Here is an 18,747-nt window from a genome sequence, read left to right as displayed (position 1 = left end):
GTTAGTTCCCCAAACGCACTTGTCTGGTTTAATTCTTAGACCTTTAGTTTGTAGCCTATTTAATACCTCCCTTATTCTCTGGTTAAGTTGGGACTGGTTCTCCCCTGAAATTAATATGTCATCAAAATAGGGAATGGTGCCCTTAATTCCTGACAATAATCGTTCCATTATGCTTTGAAAAATCCCAGGGGCTATGCTTACCCCAAATTGCAATCGTGTACATTTAAACGCACCTCTGTGGGTGACAATAGTCTGCGCGAGAGCGGTTAGCTCATCTACAGGGAGCTGTTGATAAGCTTGTGCCAAATCGATCTTGGCGAACACTTTCCCTTCCCCCAGGGAGTGAAGTACTTGTTGAACAACTGGAATAGGGTAAGGGTGGTGTTGTAGAGCCTTATTAAGCGTTGACTTATAGTCAGCGCAAACCCTCAAGGAGCCATCCGGCTTCAAAGGCATGACTATGGGTGTTTCCCAAGGCCCTTGGTCCACTGGAACTAAAATGCCCTGACTTATAAGTTTGTCAAGCTGGAGATCCAGCTTTGGAAGAAGTGGTAGGGGAACCCTACGAGGTTTGAGCCTTACAGGGGGAACTTTAGGGTCGATAGAAAAAGAGATTGGTGGTCCTTTGTAAGACCCCAAAGTGGAGCTAAAGACCTCAGGAAACTCCTGCAAGAAGTTAGGGATGTCATTAGTTTTGACATTACAAATACCAGAGGTTTCAATGCCCAGGGGATCCATCCATGCTAATCCTAGAAGAGAGTGCCTAGCCCCTGAAACAACAATCAAAGGGAGGTTATATTTCACATTCTTGAACAATATTGGTACATTTGCCTTTCCCAACATTGGTATTACTCCCCCCTGAAAATCCTTAATGACTAATGCAGTAGGAAGAAGAGCAGATTTTGAGAGACTAGGCATATACAATTTTAGCTTCTCCCAAGGCATAATGGTATACTTAGACCCAGTGTCCAGTTCCATGTTGCACGGTTTGTTGTTAAGGAGCAGTGAAATTATGATTTTGCTCCTGTCTTTCGTTACCGTGCTATTGACGGGAAAATGTTTTTTACCTCTTGCGTAGTCGCGGTTGAAGTTTGAGTAGTTCCTGCGGCCGGAAAACCGATTGGGCTAATTGGTTCTGGAACCTAGGAGGTCGCTGGGTAGAGAAAGAGTCTTCTGGCATGGGGGCTCTGCAGGCTTCGGCGATGTGGGCCCGGCGGTTGCAGCGGCGGCAGATGGCATCCCGGAAAGGGCAGCGTTGGTGCAGATGGTTTCCCCGGCAGCCGGAGCATGGGGCGATGGGGCGAGGGTGTCTGGGTTGTCTCGACTGGTCCTGTTGCAGCAGGAAACAGCTGTCCTCAGAGAAGGCAGGTGGGCTGAGGTCGTCTGGGGACTCAGCGCGGGAAGTTTGGGAGTCGATCTGAGCGACGACTTCCTGCTTGTCATTTTTCTTTAACTCCTTGGCAGCAGCGTCGGCGACTTCTGCGGTTTGTGCCAGCTTGATGACTGCTTGGAGAGAAGGCTCATCTTCTGTGAGGAGCTTGTTGCGGACCGTAGCGTTTTTCATGCCGAAAATGAGGGCATCTATGAGGCGAGCTTCTGGGTTGTCAAATTTACATTTTGACAGCACCGTACGGAGACGCGTAGCGTACTGGTTTATTGACTCGGAGTCGAGTTGGCCCATTCTCGAGAATTGATGCCGGAATACGATGGCCGGCTTCGTGGGCTTGAAGTGGGCAGCGAGCTTGATTTTCAGGATGTCCCAAGCGACGGAGTTGGCCGGTAGTGGATCTGTCAGGGTCTGGGCGAGATCAAAAATCTCCAAGCCGCAGTAGTTCAGGAAGATTGCCCGCTTGCACTCGTTGTCGGCGTCTCTCATCCCAGCAGCTTCGAGGAAGATCTTGAACTTGGCGATGTAGCCGTCCCAGGTCGACTTCTCCGGATCGAAGAACTCAGGAGCCCTTCCGACAGGCAGGTTGTTCATGGTGGAGAGCGAGGGTTCGTCCGTCCGACGTCGCCAGTGAAGAGTCCAGAGACAGGAAGGCTAAACTGACGGTTCCTTTATTTCAGCTCTTTTAGAAAGTGACATTCAGCTGGAACGCGTCTGGCTTTACAGAGCCAAGACGCTCCTTTTATACTTTTCAGGCTCCCGCCAAAAGAGAACTGTCAGCGTCTTAACCAATCAGGCGCGACTTCTATTTTTAACCATTTATAGTACAGAGACAGCTTTTGCATAGAGATAACTATTTACATAGGGATTTAACAGTCACTAAATGAACTGTTGTAACTCAAGGACTACCTGTATTGGAGTAACTGCCAGAATACAAAGGTCGCCCAGAAAGTAATGGGCGACGGTTTTTTTCTTCAACAATTATTTATTGAACACAATGAAACTTACACACAAAAAGAATGATGTTTCTTCTGCACTCCCTATTTTTCCACGTAATCTCTGTCCTGTTCTGTGGCCTTCTTCCAGTGAGACACAAGGGCGTATGTGCCCTGCCAGTACCACTCCTTGTTCTGGTCACGAAGCCTTGGAGTTCTGCCGAACCGTCTTCTAATGGCCTCACCCTCTGTGCCCAGCGACTAACTGTACTTCTGTCGACTGCAGATTCTCCATACACAAATCTTTGTGAATGTTCCCAACAATTTCCTTCTCCGCAGTGAGAAATTCAATGACAACACGCTGCTTGTAATGTACATCACTTACAGACGCCATTTTGAAACACTACTGCAGATACGCTATCTGTCTGAAGAAATGCAAAATTTGTACATGCACTCCTGACAATTCAAATAATATGTATCTAAATTTCACATTCAAACCATTACTGTAAACTGAGGGGGGAAATGTGGTGCATTTCTTTCTGGGGGACCTGGTATAATGGGGCTACAGTTCAAGGTTGTTATTTAGTAAGAATGCTTGCCCAATGAAAAACAAAATGTATGAAAAATGGTTGCAGGAATTGGGTATGTCTAGTTTAATAAAAAGAAGGACTTGGGTAACATGATAGCAGTCTTCCAATATTTGAGGTGCTGTTTCCACAAAAAAGAGGGGGTCAAGCTATTCTCCAAAGCACCTGAACGCAAGACAAGAAGCAATGGGTGGAAACTAATCAAGGAGATAAGCAACTTCTTCAAACCAACATGGAAGGAAGAACAGGGAAGAAGAAAAATGAACTTTGCCTCATCTCTTACTATTTCAGAGAGTTCTCAGCAAACCCAATTAAGGAAATGTTCTCACTGGAAGAAAAGAATCTGGAAGCATCACCTCATAAAAAGTGTCTTGCATCTGCAAACATCAAATTATACCAGAGCTGCAAATGCTGTGACAATGGCACCCACACATACACCAGAGTACCTTCTGTCCCCTGTCCTAATGTTTCTCTTTTACTAGTATGTATATAAATATTATTATATCTTTGTATACCACCAATACGTACTTGACAAAACAAATCAATAAAATAAAACAAAACAAAATAAAATGAATAAACAAACATGTCTGCCCAACATGTGGCAGAACATTTCATGCCCCTATAGGCCTTACCAGCCACCTGTGGACACGTTGTGGGACAGCCCACAACCTGTTAAGTGTCAAGGTCCTCTTTGAACGCGATGGACGAACATCAATACCAGATTAGAAATAACTTGGTTCAATCATAAACAATTTCTGGAAGAGCATCAGATGCACCATACAACATTAGTAAAGAAGATCTAACTGCTTTCCAGCTTTTTTACAAATTTTCGGTATGCCGTCATGTCTGAATTTTTTAAAAATAGAGCTGACTGCTAACTGATAAGATGTGCTGTTAAACCTACAGTTCTTTCCCATTTTAATCCACAATGATATACCGTAATAGGACTGAGTAATCCATAAATAAACCCGAGAAGAATATAAAAACATAGAAATAACCCTGATCTGACCAAGGTCCATGTTCATCCAGTGATTTGTTGATCACAGATGCCTCAGATGTCCCCACAAGCAGGAGACAAAGAGATATGATACCTCTCTCACACATTTATTCTCCTACAATGCTACTCCCAACCTGAAAATAACACTGAATTTCAAAACAAATGGTCCTCAGTTGACCTGTCCTCCCTGAATTTATCCAATCTCTTTATAACACCTCCCTAACTTACTGGCCATCACAATGTTAAAAGAGAGTCCTTTCTCTAAACAAGATCGTAGACACCTTATTTCTCCTTCTGCTTCTTTTTCTCATAAGAAAGAAGTTTGATGCTCCTGGTCATTTTAATTTTTCTCCTATGCATTTTTAATCCATTTTATTCCTTATCAAATATAATGACCAGAAGTGTACAATGTACCAGATATATAACACTTTTTCAGCCTTTTCCTTAGTGATTTCCTGGCACAGAGTTGTTTTTGTTTTGAGGGGGGGGGGAGAGAGAGAGATGCTGCATTGCTTACTAATCTTAGCCACTGAGCTGCCCAATAAAAATCCACAACATTTTCTTTGTTATTAAACCCATCTGTGCAAAAAGAAAGTCAGGTTGTTTATTTGCTCCAAATGCTTCACACTTTAGACATTTAAACTAAATTGCATTTGCTACTTGACTTAATGTTTATTCTGTTGAAAGAGATCCTTTTTTACCATTACTATCTTGAATATCACCTGCAACTTATATCAGTCCCTTATATCTGCTCTACAGATTATGTACCTAGGTTTAAGATACACATTTAAGCAACTTGCATTTAAGATGCTCCTGTCTTGTGCTCATGCCTGCTTCACTCTAAGATAGTTTAAGAAAATTGTGTCCAGACCAAGACATTTTTTACAGAGGTTTGAAGGTATTCGATCTGGTCTACAGATTACAGCAGTCCCTCGCTATACCGCGCTCCACCTACTGCGGCTTTACTTCATCGCGGGTTTTCAAGAAATATTAATGAGAAAAATCATTCACAGATCTTCGGTGGTTCGCGGGTTTCTGAGGAAGTCGATCGGCAGATTTAAACAGCCCGCGGGACTCGATCGGCAGGTTTTTCAAAAAATATATATCTAAAATTGTAAATACTGTATTTAAATACTGTATCTAAAATAAATACTGTGTGGGAAGGGTTTATAAACACTTAAAACAATAAAAACTTACCAAACAATTACAATATAAATACTTAAATAAGTACAGTGGTACCTGAAGATACGAACCCCTCGTCTTACGAACAACTCGTGATACGAACCCGGGGTTCAGAAAAATTTTGCCTCTTCTTACGAACTTTTTTCGAGTTACGAACCAGCGTTCGGAGACCTCTGGGAAGCCACGCGGCGGGGCTTCCCAGAAGCCTCCCGAACGCCGGTTCGTAACTCGAACAAAGTTCGTAAGAAGAGGCAAAATTTTGCTGAACCCCGGGTTCGGTTCAGGAGGTTGCTGGGAAGCCCCCCAGGCCGGCTGCAACCTTTTAAAACAGCCGCGCTGCTTCCCAGCTGTCTCCCGAAGCCGAACGCGGAAGTTTGGCTTTAGCGTTCGGCTTCAGGAGACAGCTGGGAAGCGGCGCGGGTGTTTTAAAAGGTCGCAGCCGGCCTGGGGAGCTTGCCAGCACCCCCCTGAACCCCAAACCCCGGTTCGGGGGGGTGCTGGCAAGCCCCCCAGGCCAGCTGCGACCTTTTAAAACACCCGCGCCGCTTCCCAGCTGTCTTCCGAAGCCGAACGCGGAAGTTCGGCTTTAGCGTTCGGCTTCAGGAGACAGCTGGGAAGCGGCGCGGGTGTTTTAAAAGGTCGCAGCCGGCCTGGGGGGCTTGCCGGCACCCCCCCGAACCCCGAACTCGGGTTTGGGGGGGTGCTGGCAAGCCCCCCAGGCCGGCTGTCACCTTTTAAAACAGCCGCGCATCTTCCCAGCAGTCGCCGAAAGCCGTTTTTTTGCGGGGGTTTTTTGGTTGCATGGATTAATTGACTTTACATTGTTTCCTATGGGAAACAATGTTTCGTCTTACGAACCTTTCGTCTTACGAACCTCTTCCTTGCACCAATTAAATTCGTATCATGAGGTATTACTGTACTATCAGTCGATAAATTCCCCATCGCGGATTTCACCTATCGCGGCCGGGTCTGGAACGTAACACCAGCGATAAGTGAGGTCTTACTGTACTACATTCTTCTATTGAACAATTGTCCACCTACTATATCTCCCATCTTTCGGTTTTTCTTCCTGTGGTATACTTTTATAAGTGTGTGTGTGTGTGTATACATATGCATACATACATATACCCACACGCACACACACATACATACATACACATACATAATCTGTGCATACACAAAAAGTTATTAAATTACAAACAAATAACAATATATACAAAGAGTTGTTAAATATAGGTACACAAAGTTATCAAAATACAGATATATCCAAGCACAACAAGCTTTCCCCTTCTGTAAACTGGACGGGGGTCTAGTCAGCACTTAACACATCCGTCCCATGGACAAGGAGTTTGGCAGCTAAGTGCTGACACTCAATGAAGGGCACATAACCAATCAACCAATCATTCAATTATTTCCATAGTGATTGGATATACTAGTGAACAATACGTTGAATTATATTAACAACTAACAAAGCAATAAACATTTTTAATGAATGAATCAAATTTAGTATACTTAAACAAGGACACATACTAAGGTTCATACAATTAACTAGAAATTTTAAATTATTCACTTTTCTACAGAAAAGCAACTATTTATTTATTTATTTATTTAACTTTCATGCAGCCCAATCCCGAAGGACTCAGGGCAGCTTACAATAATAATATAAATAGAACACAAATAGATACAGAACAATAAAAAGAAGTAAAACATAATCTAAAATTATAAAACCCCATATTAAAAAAGAAACCTATTAATTATAAAGCAGTCATAATCCCAATTACAATCCCAATTATTTTAAACAATTTCAGTCTCTTCAAATAAATCCCTTTCACAAAATAATAAAAAAATATTTAATATCAATGCCTATCCAGTCAGGAAGACAGGAAAAAATAAGAGATGGGGAACAGACTTTATTTTAATCTGTCAGTATTTTCCTTCATTTAAATCAGGAGTACCAAACTCAATGCGTGGAGACCAGATATAGCCCACAGGGTGCTTAGATCGGGCCCACAGGGCTGCCCTGGAAATAGCAAAAGACTGGTCCGTAGTGTCTCTATTATCAAAAACAGAACCCATGAGGGCCACCCATGCCCCCCTCCAAAGCTCCATTTTCGCTGGCAGAGGGTTGCAGGAGGCTGTTGAAGCCAAAACCGGAGCTCGGGAGCTTGTTTTCTTTGGTAGTGCACTCGGGCCACCACAGGCACCCAACACAAGTGACATCAAGCTTGCCACACATCCTGGCCACACACACCTCCCTCAGAGATCAAACACAACCTGATGCAGGCCTTAATGAAATCGACTTTGAGGCCCCTGATCTAAATGATTCTCCTTGAAATAGCTCTCCAGTATTTGAAGGAAAAAAGTGTAACTGAAGTGCTGCATTTCTCTGGCAGCAGACCAGAGACCCTTCTTATGCGTAAGACAAACTGCATAAAACCTAAAGTGAATGTAATCTATGCCACTTGAAGAAAGAAAAGAAAGGAATGACTTAATTTGATATCAGGTCAAATTCTTTAAAGAATTTCCGTCTGTTGTGCAATGTATTTTCTTATACCACCTTAATAAAACAGTTGGCTATGATAACTATATATCAGTTCATCAAACTACAGACATCTCAACTCTCATGAGTTACCTATTATGCTAAACTAGAAATAACCTAAAATATAAAGCACATTAGTTATATCAAAGGATCGTTCAGTTGTGGGATTTATTTCCTAAGCCCTGAAAATCAAATTTTAAACAAGTCTGAAAAAAGGAGCAAATAGATAATCTCAAGGAAAAACATCACAATGATGCAGTTATACAATTAAATAGGAAAAAATATCATTTTTATGCTACTGTATCAACAAAGGGAGAACAAATTTGGTGTAGTGGTTTAAAACTTCAAGCTAGAAATTGTGAAAAGGTGAATTCTAATCTTGTTTTAAGCACAAAATCAGCTAGGAGACCTTAAATCAATAACTTTCTATGAGTCCTAGGAAGGAAGCAATTAGCTAACCACTGCTAGAAAACCCAGCCCAGAAAGCTGAAGGGATCTGTCCAGGCAGAAAATCAGACACAATTGAATGGAAGAAAAAAATAATAATAAAGTAGATTATCTGATCAACAAAGCTTTTTTATAATTTGTTTTTAGCTAATACTAGCTATTATTTTCATTAACAGTAGAATCTCCACTGATCTTTAAATTCAGAAATATACCTTCATTTTAATACACACCAAAAGAAAAACAGTATGTACAGTATATCACAGAAATAAGTTACAAAAAAAGGATATAAGCACATGGCCCAACTTTCATTATGTAATATAATAGTATGAACAGCCATGATTACAAAAAACCATTCCTGTGGTTTTGAAATTTATTCAGTACTCCTTCCCCAAATGCTATTGAATTAAAGATTGTGCAAGATAGTTAAAACAGGATGTCTTGTTTTATATAGTAGGAAAAGAGACGATCAAAACAAACACATTCATTGTTAATGAAAATTACTGAGAACAGTAAATCCTACACTTCCTCATTGTAGATCAGCTGAATTCCTACCCACTTATTGATTTTACAGATAAGATGCTAAGTTTCACTTGTTGAATAGGATCTGGGAGTTACTGACAAGGTAGATTGCAGCATATGGTCTTTGGCAGGGGTGGGCCGCTGCCCGGACCGAGGGGGGGAAATGGAGCTCCATCCCAGAGCACCCAATTTGCACTGAAAGGAGTTGAAAGAAAATGCAGGGCATCTTGCATAAGCCACACCCACAATGTGGTAGTAAAAATGTTGGTAGTCCTTCACTGGTCTCTGGTTGTTTCTCATCTAGAATAGTATAATTGTCTCCTCAGATCTTAGTCCAGAAGATTGTCGTTTAGATTGATCACATCCTTCCACACTACAGGTAGTCCTTGACTTACAACAGATCATTTAAGGACCATTCAAAGTTACAACAGTAGTGCAAAGTGTGCTCTATCACTGTTTTTCATAGTTGTGACGTTTGCAGCATCCCCATGATCATGTGATCAAAATTCAGCTGCTTGGTAACTGGTTCATATTTATGATTGTTGCTGTGTCCCAAGATCACACAATCCCCTTTTGCGACCTCCTGACAAGGAAAGTCAATGGAAAAGGCAGATTCCCTTAAATCTGGTTTACAATTTCATATATGTATATGTGTATATATACAAGGCAAAGGTTGCAGGTTCAAGTCCCAGTGGGTATGGCTAGCTGATGAGGCCAAAATAAGGCCGAAATAGATCTATCCTAGTCTCCCTTAATTTTCAAATTCAGCAAAAAAACATGTGACATATATATGTGTGTGTGTGTCTCTGTGTGTGTGTGTGTGTGTGTGTGTATATATGTATATATGTATATATGTTTGTTTGTTTGTTTGTTTGTTTGATTGATTGATTGATTGATTTTTATACCGCCCTTCTACTTAGACTCAGGATCTAAGACAGAGCCAGCATATTGCCCCCACAATCCAGGTCCTCATTTTACCCACATCAGAAGGATGGAAAGCTGAGTCAACCTTGAGCCGGTGATGAAATTTGAACTGCTGACCTATAGATTTACAGTCAGCATCAGTGGCCTGCAGTACAGCACTCTACCTGCTGCGCCACCCTGGCTTATTTCCCCCATCATGAGCAGCGCTGGTGCCAATCTTCTCCTTGAGGGAGAATGAGCTCTTCAATCAAGGCTCCAACCTACAAGGCTCCTTTTTCCGCAGGCTGTAGGAATGACTTCAGAGGGTCATTGGTTTTAGAAATGGGAGGAAGCTTTGTCCCCTGTGTTATCGGCAGCATCTCCACACACACCCTCCTTCTACAACTAACTTCGGAGTAGCCCAAGAGCAGCTTGGGGATTTGGGCAGACTCTAAGTAACCCATAAGGAGGCTTGTGGAAGAATTAAAGAAGAAGAAACACAAAAATAACTGTTTGCCTGTTGCGGAGTCTGTTTTTTTTCCCCCATCTGAACCTGTTTGTTCCCCACACTCCCAAACTGGAATAAACTAGTTCAGTATTCTGCAGGCCCTGATGGAAAGGATGTGTTTCATTGGCAAGCCACAATTATGAGTCCTAATTACAATCCATATCAAGGTGGTGTTTTCTTTCTGAAAATTCACTTTGCCAGAGACTACCCTTTCAAGCCATCTAGGGTTGCAGTTATAATGTGAATTTTATTATTCTGTTTTAATTATCCTGTTTTATCATCCTGTTCTAATGTATAGATTGGTTCTATCTTAGGGGTGGAGAGACGCGCGCGCGTGTGTGTGTGTGTGTGTGTGTGTGTGTGTGTGTGTAAAGAGTGTCGGGATGGATTGGGAGTGTCTGAGTTTCAGGAAGAATGAGTGAACCAGAGGCAAAGAATGGAGCCCCCTATGCTGAGTGTGTAAACAGAAGCAGATGGCGATCCAGATATAACCCTCGGCTTGGTATGAGTGGGGAGCCCAGCCTGCTGGTAAGGAAGAGGGCCCTATATGTGGGAGAGGGGATTTCTATGATGTTTGAGAGGTAGAGTATTACAGTTGTAGCTGGGAGAGGTAGTTCTGGTGAGAATGGGGTAAGCCGCTTTCGGGGAGCTCGCTATTTCAAAGTGATTACTTGTTCCAGCCCCTCTTGTATAACTGGTGACTTGGGATGTCAGGTCCCTGGCCTCAGCCTGCTGTTGCTTAATGCCAGGTCTATTGTTAATACCCCCCCCCCTCGTTCAGGACTTAATTCTGGAGGAAGAGGCTGACTTGGCATGCATAACTAAGACCTGCCTCTCAGAACGGGTTCACAATTTGGGTGTCCTCCTAGACCCACAGTTAGGAATAGATCAATATCTAACAGCTGTGGCTAAGGAGACCTTTGCACTGATTCATCTGGTATACCAATGGTGACCCTACTTGGATCAGGAGGCTCTCCTCACAGCCACTCTTGCCCTTCTCACTTCACGGTTGAATTATTGCAATGCACTCTACATGGGGCTACCCCGAAGAGTGTTCAGAGACAATAATTGGTCCAGAATGCAGTCACGCAAGTGGTTGTGGGTGCACCTAGGTTTACATTACACCAATCCTACACAAGCTGCATTGGCTCCCTCTTGGTGTCTGGGCTCAATTCAAGGTGTTGGCTTGAATTGGCTAATGGACACGTTATCTTCAAGACCACCTTATACCTTATAGTTTCCAGTGACTGGTAAGATCTGACAGAATTGGTCTTCTCCAGGTCTCTAGAATCAACTACCCGCTGAGATCCAGACTGCCCCTACTCTATTGGCCTTCCAGGAAGCATTGAAGACCTGGCTTTTCCGGCAGGCATGGGGCCATTGATCTCAGAATTGCAAGATCCGTCCTGAATGATATGTATGAATGTGATTTTTTAAACTGTTTTTAAATCTTTTATGATGTTTTTAAATGTATTTTCTATATCCTGTTGTAAGCCACCCAGAGTCTTTTGGGAGTTAAGTGGCATAGAAATATTTAAATTAAATTAAATTAAATTAAATTAAATTAAGTTAAGTTAAGTTAAGTTAAGTTAAGTTAAGTTAAGTTAAGTTAAGTTAAGTTAAATTAAATTAAATTAAATTAAATTAAATTAAATTAAATTCTAAGTTATTAACTTATCAATTGCAAGGATTCATTTAACAACTGTGGCAAGAAAAGTTGTAAAATGTACTTACAAATGTTTCACTTAGCAACAGAAATTTTGCGCTCAATTGTCATAAGTCAGGGATTACCTGTATTTTCATGTCTCAGTACCAGCTTTTTATTTAAGCAGCAATTCAGTTTAAACTAGCTATTGATACATATGTTTAAAGTCCTCCATTCAGAAACATCCCAGTGTGAGCCACAGTGGTGCAATGGTTAGAGTGCAGTACTTCAGGCCATTTCTGCTGACTGCCAGCTGCTTGCAATTTTACAGTTCAAATTTCACCAGGCTCAAGGTTGACTCTACTTTCCATGCTTCCAAGGTCAGTAAAATTAGGACCCAGATTGTTGGGGGCAATATGCTGATAAACCGTTTAGAAAGGACTATAAAGCACTGTGAAGTGGTATATAGGTCTAAGTGCTATTGCTATCAGTCTGCCTTTATTTCTCCCTCTACTTCAATTCATTGTTAATATCCCTTGGAATAGGGATTTAGCTGGATTTCTAAATTCCAGCTGGGCCTTCAAGGACTTTGCACTTGACTCTGGATTCAGCTCCCTTCCTCCCTTCAACTTTTGGGTTAATAGGATGGACTTTGGAAGGCAGTTAAAGAATTAGTGTGGGGAGTCTGGTTAGTCCATCAGGCTCTTATTTAAATGATAGTTCCAGTTTAACACCTATTTTAAATTACTACAGATGTACAGTATATGCATTCAGTTCTATCCAAGTATCTCTTATACCTTGTGTACCTTGTTCCTTTAGTGTAGAACTAATTTTACCAGACTGACTTGTAATTCTTGGATGCTGAATTTTTCTATTTTTATATAAGGGAAGTAAAAACCCATTACTTACCAATATGGTATAGCCCAATCCAGTCAGTGGGATCCACTTCTTCTTTAATATCCCAGAAAATGATGAGGTTCTGAGACTGTCCTAGAGTATATTCATACATACTTGCTGTCAAACTAGAACGGCTCTCAGAAGTCACCAGATCCGTGTCACTGTTGGCACGCTGCAAGTTCACGTTCTCAGCCACAGTGCCCTGAGATGCAAGGCTTTGGAGGTTCTCTGGACTCAAAGTGTAACGCAATTGTGGATTACGTCGTCGCGCAAAAAGCAGATGTTCTCGGGCAGAACTAGTCATCCTGATCTTTGTTTATAAGGAAACTGTTTCACTTACAAATCTGTAAAGAACAAAAAATAAACATTAGGAACAAATTCTCACATCAGACTTAATTTTGAAACTTGGTTAAGAATGCTAAAAGAAGAATTTAAGGGGAAAAAATTGAAAATCTATTTTTATCCTATAATACCTAAAATCTTCCTTTCATAAAGAAATCATGAAAACAATACAGACTTAGCTAATTTATAAAACTCTCACTGGGAAGCTTTTGTTTCTTTAACTAGTTAATTATCTAAACAATGGGATGAGATTCTATTGTTATGAACAGCAGCAATTCCACTGGTTTGAATTAAAGTCATTAGCAGTCAGGACTGGCCATGCTATTAGATAAAACAAGTTACCTTAACATGACATAAAGAGCATGTAATTGCTAGGTATTTAATTCATTATTATTTTATATTTAATGCCAGAGAATATATTTTTGTTTTCAAGAGTAAAGTAATTTGTAGAATGTTTCCAGATTTTAAATTTGATTCACCCTTGGCCTGCCACTGCTACACTGGAATTGTGTGTTTATCCTAACAGAGATACTTGTGATGGCTAATGTATAATGCTGGAGAATGTAAGTATATTTTTAATGATTAAAATTAAGAGATATGCCTCAAGATGAAAAAAAAAGATATTCCGTAAATGCAGTGTGCCTATTAAATGCATCCATAAAAATCTTTATTTTTATCCTTCACAATCTGTCTTCCACTTGATATTTTACATTTTTAATGCATTGTTTTCTTTTTTTAGAAATTGAATCTGGCATGTTTTTATTTTATTAAAATAAGAGGGGAGCAATCATGATATGTTTATATGTGATTGTTTGTATTCATTCAAAGACAAAAGTTGAATGCAGGAACTTTAAGTCTGGAATAGCAGTATTTTTCCAGCAAATAATTTTGACCTACTTTCCATGCTCAGTAAGTCCAAATTTCTTCATTAAAAAAAATCACATGTAATTCAATATAGCAGTAACATATTTAAAACATATTTCTCTATCCAAGATCAAATTCCTAATAATACGAACACCTGCATTCAACCAAAAAAGGATACCGGTAACTATGGAACAGTTAAATGGTCATATCACATGGGACAAACTTCCTTCAAATATATTATTTATTTATTTATTTATTTATTTATTTATTATTTAGATTTGTATGCCGCCCCTCTCCGCAGACTATATTTGCAGCATTAAAAAATTGACATTCAAATCTTTTTAAAATGCACTAAAATTCACAAACTTGAAAATAATTCTTTGATGAATTAGTATTACTTCACATTCGTAAGAAATCTATTTAACATTACTTAGAAATAAGAGGATTAATTTGTTAAATAGTATATTCTAACTTTTTATTCCAATTTACAACGGCAATTATATATTCAATTATCTGTAAAAATAAAGACTGGGTTAAGAAAAATTTAAAACTTTCAATAATATAGTTTAAGATTTGAGAATTTTCTGGTACATCAGGTCCTAAGTGGGAAGTCAAAAGTTATTTTAATTGAAAACAAGAAGCAAATTTTCTTTACTTATATTTCCAGAAATTGGCTCTGGGCTACAAAAACTTCCTTGGAAATATAAATGTATTAGGTGGCTATAGCAGTGTGGTTGAAAGTCTTTGCAGCTGATTACAAAGAGTTTATTAACATGTATAAAAGGAAGCATCTTGTCAAACGGGAAGGGGACAACCCTTGATGTCTTATATGTCATCTGAACCTATTTTTACCTTACACCTTTATGATAGCTGTTGTGTTACTTGACTATATTTCTATCTAGTCATGCTAGGAAAGTGGAAACTGCAATCCAGCAACATCCAGGCAGGAGCCATCATTCTATGCACTTCTGGCATACAAAGCACACCAAACAGTGACATGTAATGAGCAAAAGAAATAAAAGACAAGAGACAAAAGACAAAAGAAAATCTAAGGAAATGTTCTCTGTACTGTATTAGTAATAATCATGACATTTCTCCATTTTTTTAAATCCTTGCAACATCTGCACTCCTACCATATGCTCCTATCATACAATGCTTTTGGTTCTTTTAACGAGTTACCAATTCCATACAACCATGACTTTCTCAGTCTTACAATTTTCCCAAATTCACTATTTCTTCATGTATTTTTGCTGTGATTTAATTCTTTTCCATTTTCTATATACAACAAAGCCATCTGAAATACTTTCATCATCACTCATTTTTAAAAAATTCTATCCCTATTCTTATCCCTACTCAATCATCATCCTTTCATTCTTGTATCATATTTTTTTTTTAAAAACCTCTAGTGAATTTAATTTACATTTTACAGGTAGTCTATTAGACCATTACTGTACTACCATTCATTCAGGAACCATTCAAAAATAACAACTGCACTGAATGAATGATAATGATGACCATTCCTAGACTTTCTCATTGTTGTAGAGTCCTGTGGTCACATGATCAAAATCTGGGCATTTGGCAATTGGCTCACATTTATGACTGGCGCAGTCATGCTCTCCTGCCTGCACAAACTGCCTTAGCATCAATTCCTCTCACCTGCCTGTCTCCCTCATCTCTGATTTAAAAAACCATGGTAATAAACATAACCTCATTGCTTAAGGTTGCATAACATGCTAATCTATGCAGTACTCCCATATCCTTATTTTTCAGCCTGTTTTGTAATCAGACATGTGAAAATAAAATAATGTAGAATGGCTACAAGAGAGAAAAAAATAGGATTATATTTCTCCACTGAGAAAAGAGACAAAGAATCTGATGGGAAGCAGCTGAAGAGAGAGGATAACACAGATGCCATGTTTACATCTCTAAGACAGGACAGTGAGTGGGATACATGGTGATGTGGGGCAGAAGGATATACAGACTAGGCTTACTCAATCTTGCCAGCACCACTGTTTATGACTGTCAAATCAGCTCAGACTCTAGAGAATAGAGGAGACCAAGAGGAATGTCACCCATCTCCATTCTGCAATAGTTCCTGCTTATTACTTTATTTCTTGTTTCAAGAAAAGAACTAGGTCAAGACTCTTGAGTTTTTTTATATTGATTATAAAATCAGAAAAAAATATGCAACATTCATACTCAAGAACATCACTATTGCTGTAAAATAGTCCAAAATAAAATTTGCAATGGGATTGAAACTATAAAATATTAACAGCAATAGGAATTAATTTAGCACAAAAACATAAATATATTATTTTATTCCCCAAAAGCAAAGATAAGTAATATAAATGAGAAGCAAATATTTTGCAAAAACTTAAATTGCCAATTCTACCCTTGCTCCATCCATTTTTGTTTAATGTCTATTGCATCTCAAATATAGTTGCCTTCAGTTGCTCTCGAATTAACAGTCATACTGGTAAAAAGCCAGATTTCATTATTTAGAATTGCTTTTTTTTTTTAAATGCTTTTAAGATGCTGCATGAATTAAAAAAATAAAGCATAAATTATCAAATAAAGCAATTGAAAATGTCCAAAAATTTCAGAATATTTTATTATTCCCATTGCTGTTATAAAACATTAAAATATAAGCATTGCTGTTACTCTGATCATAACAATTGGTCAAAGTACATTGACCAATTGACTGAGACACTATCTAGATCCAGCCATGAATGAGGAATGATTGTGAGAATATATGTGTTTTAGTGGGGTTTTCTCATTAATGTCTTTATAATTGTTCTAAGAATTGTTTCTATTTGTTGGAAGCCACCCAGCGTCCTTAGGGAGTTGGGCGGCATATAAGCATAATAAACAAACAAACAAACATATTTTTATGCCCATTACAGAATGGGCAGGATCTGCTCCTACCTCCATGTACAGTATTGATTTTTAAATGAATACTATAAATCACTGTACAAAGTTCTTATTCTTAAGGCAGTCCAAAATAAAATGCCAACAGAACTGCCCAATGAACTAAACTTAGTCCCACTCAAAATTATCATTATTAACTAATTCTATAATGAAATTCAATTTAGTGGGGATGAATCAGACTATTTTCAATCTACTACTTTTGAATATTTTTCCATAACGTTTTCTGCTCTGTTTCCACACAGACATCTGCATGAATATACATGAATATTCAAATATCCCTAAAGCATATTATATCCTTAATAATACATTCCAATTTTTTTTCTTGTAATATGAATACATTTTAAAGTGCACTTTTATTTCTTCAGCCAAATTTTCCACAATTTAGAAATCAAGTAAAACCATGATAATCAAATCCTAATGACTGGTGAAAATTCCTTGCCAGATCTTAGCAACCATATACCGTAAATACATCTTCTCTGGGAGGAAATATCTCCAACTTGACCCTTCAGGTCTTCTGTCAACATGCATGCATTGAAATCATAATCCAGTCCACCCACTAATGGTCCTTTTCTTCTCTTTCCTTCCACTTTTCCCAGCAACAAGCATCACAGGCTTCTCCAGTGAGTTATAGGTTCACATAATAAGTCTAAAATATAATGATTTGAACCAGGTGATTTGTGATTCCAGTGAGCACTCTATGTTGAGCTGAAGATCCATTTGTTTGTGGGGGGTTGGTTGGTTATTATTAATGTCATTCACAGGACATTAACAAAGTTTAGAGTATCAATACTCTTCCTATCCTGCTTTTTTAAAATCCAACTTTTCCTTCAATAGAGTGCCACACGGAAAATCACTGCATACACAATTCTGATCTTTGTATGCCTAGACACATTTCAGTTACTGAATTATTTTCCAAGTACAGTACTTCATTGCTATTTTACTAAGTGACAGTCTGTGGTATATTTTTTACTGCTTATTTCTTTGCTGTTAATCATTAATCTTAAAAAGCGGAAGTTATCTATCACTTCAGAATTTGTTCTTTCTAAGGCTGGTTGCTATACTGCATTTGTTGATTTGCTGATTAGAATTTTATCCTATTTTTTTGCTTTATAAATATCTCAAGGCAGCAAACTTATCTAGTACAACGTCCACTTCCTCTTTTCTCCACAACAACAACCCTGTAAGGTAGATTGGGTTAAGAGAGAGTGGCTGGCCTAAAGTCACCCAGCCAGCTTTCATAACTAAGTTAGGACTAGAAGTCATAGCCTCCTAGTTTTTATCCCAGCACCATAACCATTACACCAAGGTCACTCTCATTAGTCATTAGTCTAATCATCTTTATATTTAGTTGCAATCTTATATTTTCATATGCTCTCATAAATGATTTTCATTGCTAATCATTTATCAGACTAGCACCATCAGCATAGCACATAAGTCATTGGTTTCAAAATCAGGTTCATCATATTCCAATGCAACTTCCCTCAATATCTATTCAGTATATAGTTGAATTAATAAGAAGAGAATATAAAACCTCATCTCACAACTTGCCAGACTGGAGCCAGTTTCTTTCTCAGCACTCCATCCAACAGTAAACACCAAAAGTTTGTCAACATAAGCATTATGCAGATCTAAGTTAACATATAAAAATGTAAAAGACAGATAATTGGCTATTAATATTTTCATTGATGTTCATTCTCTCACATAAGAGAATTAGGATATATTTAAATCTTAATTAAGTTTTAATTAAACTTGCATTAAAATTGAGATTTTTGGTGGTGCTGAACATTTCCTCGATTTTTTCCAAGCAATACTCACATCTTTTAATCAGAATTGAGCTTCAACTGTATTCAACTGTATTAAAGGGCTTGCTTTTAAATACTGGTAAATACTTAGAAAATTCACCACGGCGCCTTATAGCTCAGAGCCTGCACAATTATATTATTCCACTCCATTTACTAGATCAGATGGTTAAACTTGGATAAAGTTCAGTACAGTAATTCTAATATTTGGAAAGCTGTACACTGAGGATACAGTTCTGAATATGTGTCTCAAATTTATCAACTCAGA

General features: G+C 38.8%; 1 protein-coding gene across 1 annotated transcript in view; it reads right to left on the bottom strand.

The window, feature by feature from the left end:
• The window catches only part of HECW2 (HECT, C2 and WW domain containing E3 ubiquitin protein ligase 2), a 180,073-nt gene that overhangs the window by 119,043 nt on the left and 42,283 nt on the right, over window positions 1–18,747 (bottom strand). Inside the window, exon 2 of the mRNA XM_070732126.1 lies at window positions 12,559–12,890. Within this exon, the coding sequence (XP_070588227.1) occupies window positions 12,559–12,850 (292 nt within the window). The 5' untranslated portion in view covers window positions 12,851–12,890. The remainder of the gene's footprint in view (window positions 1–12,558; window positions 12,891–18,747) is intronic.

Source organism: Erythrolamprus reginae, chromosome 1 (assembly GCF_031021105.1).
Source record: "Erythrolamprus reginae isolate rEryReg1 chromosome 1, rEryReg1.hap1, whole genome shotgun sequence".
Taxonomy (NCBI): Eukaryota; Metazoa; Chordata; class Lepidosauria; order Squamata; family Dipsadidae; genus Erythrolamprus; species Erythrolamprus reginae.
The sequence above is the reverse complement of the archived record's forward strand: the minus strand, read 5'-3'. Positions and strand labels throughout refer to the sequence as shown.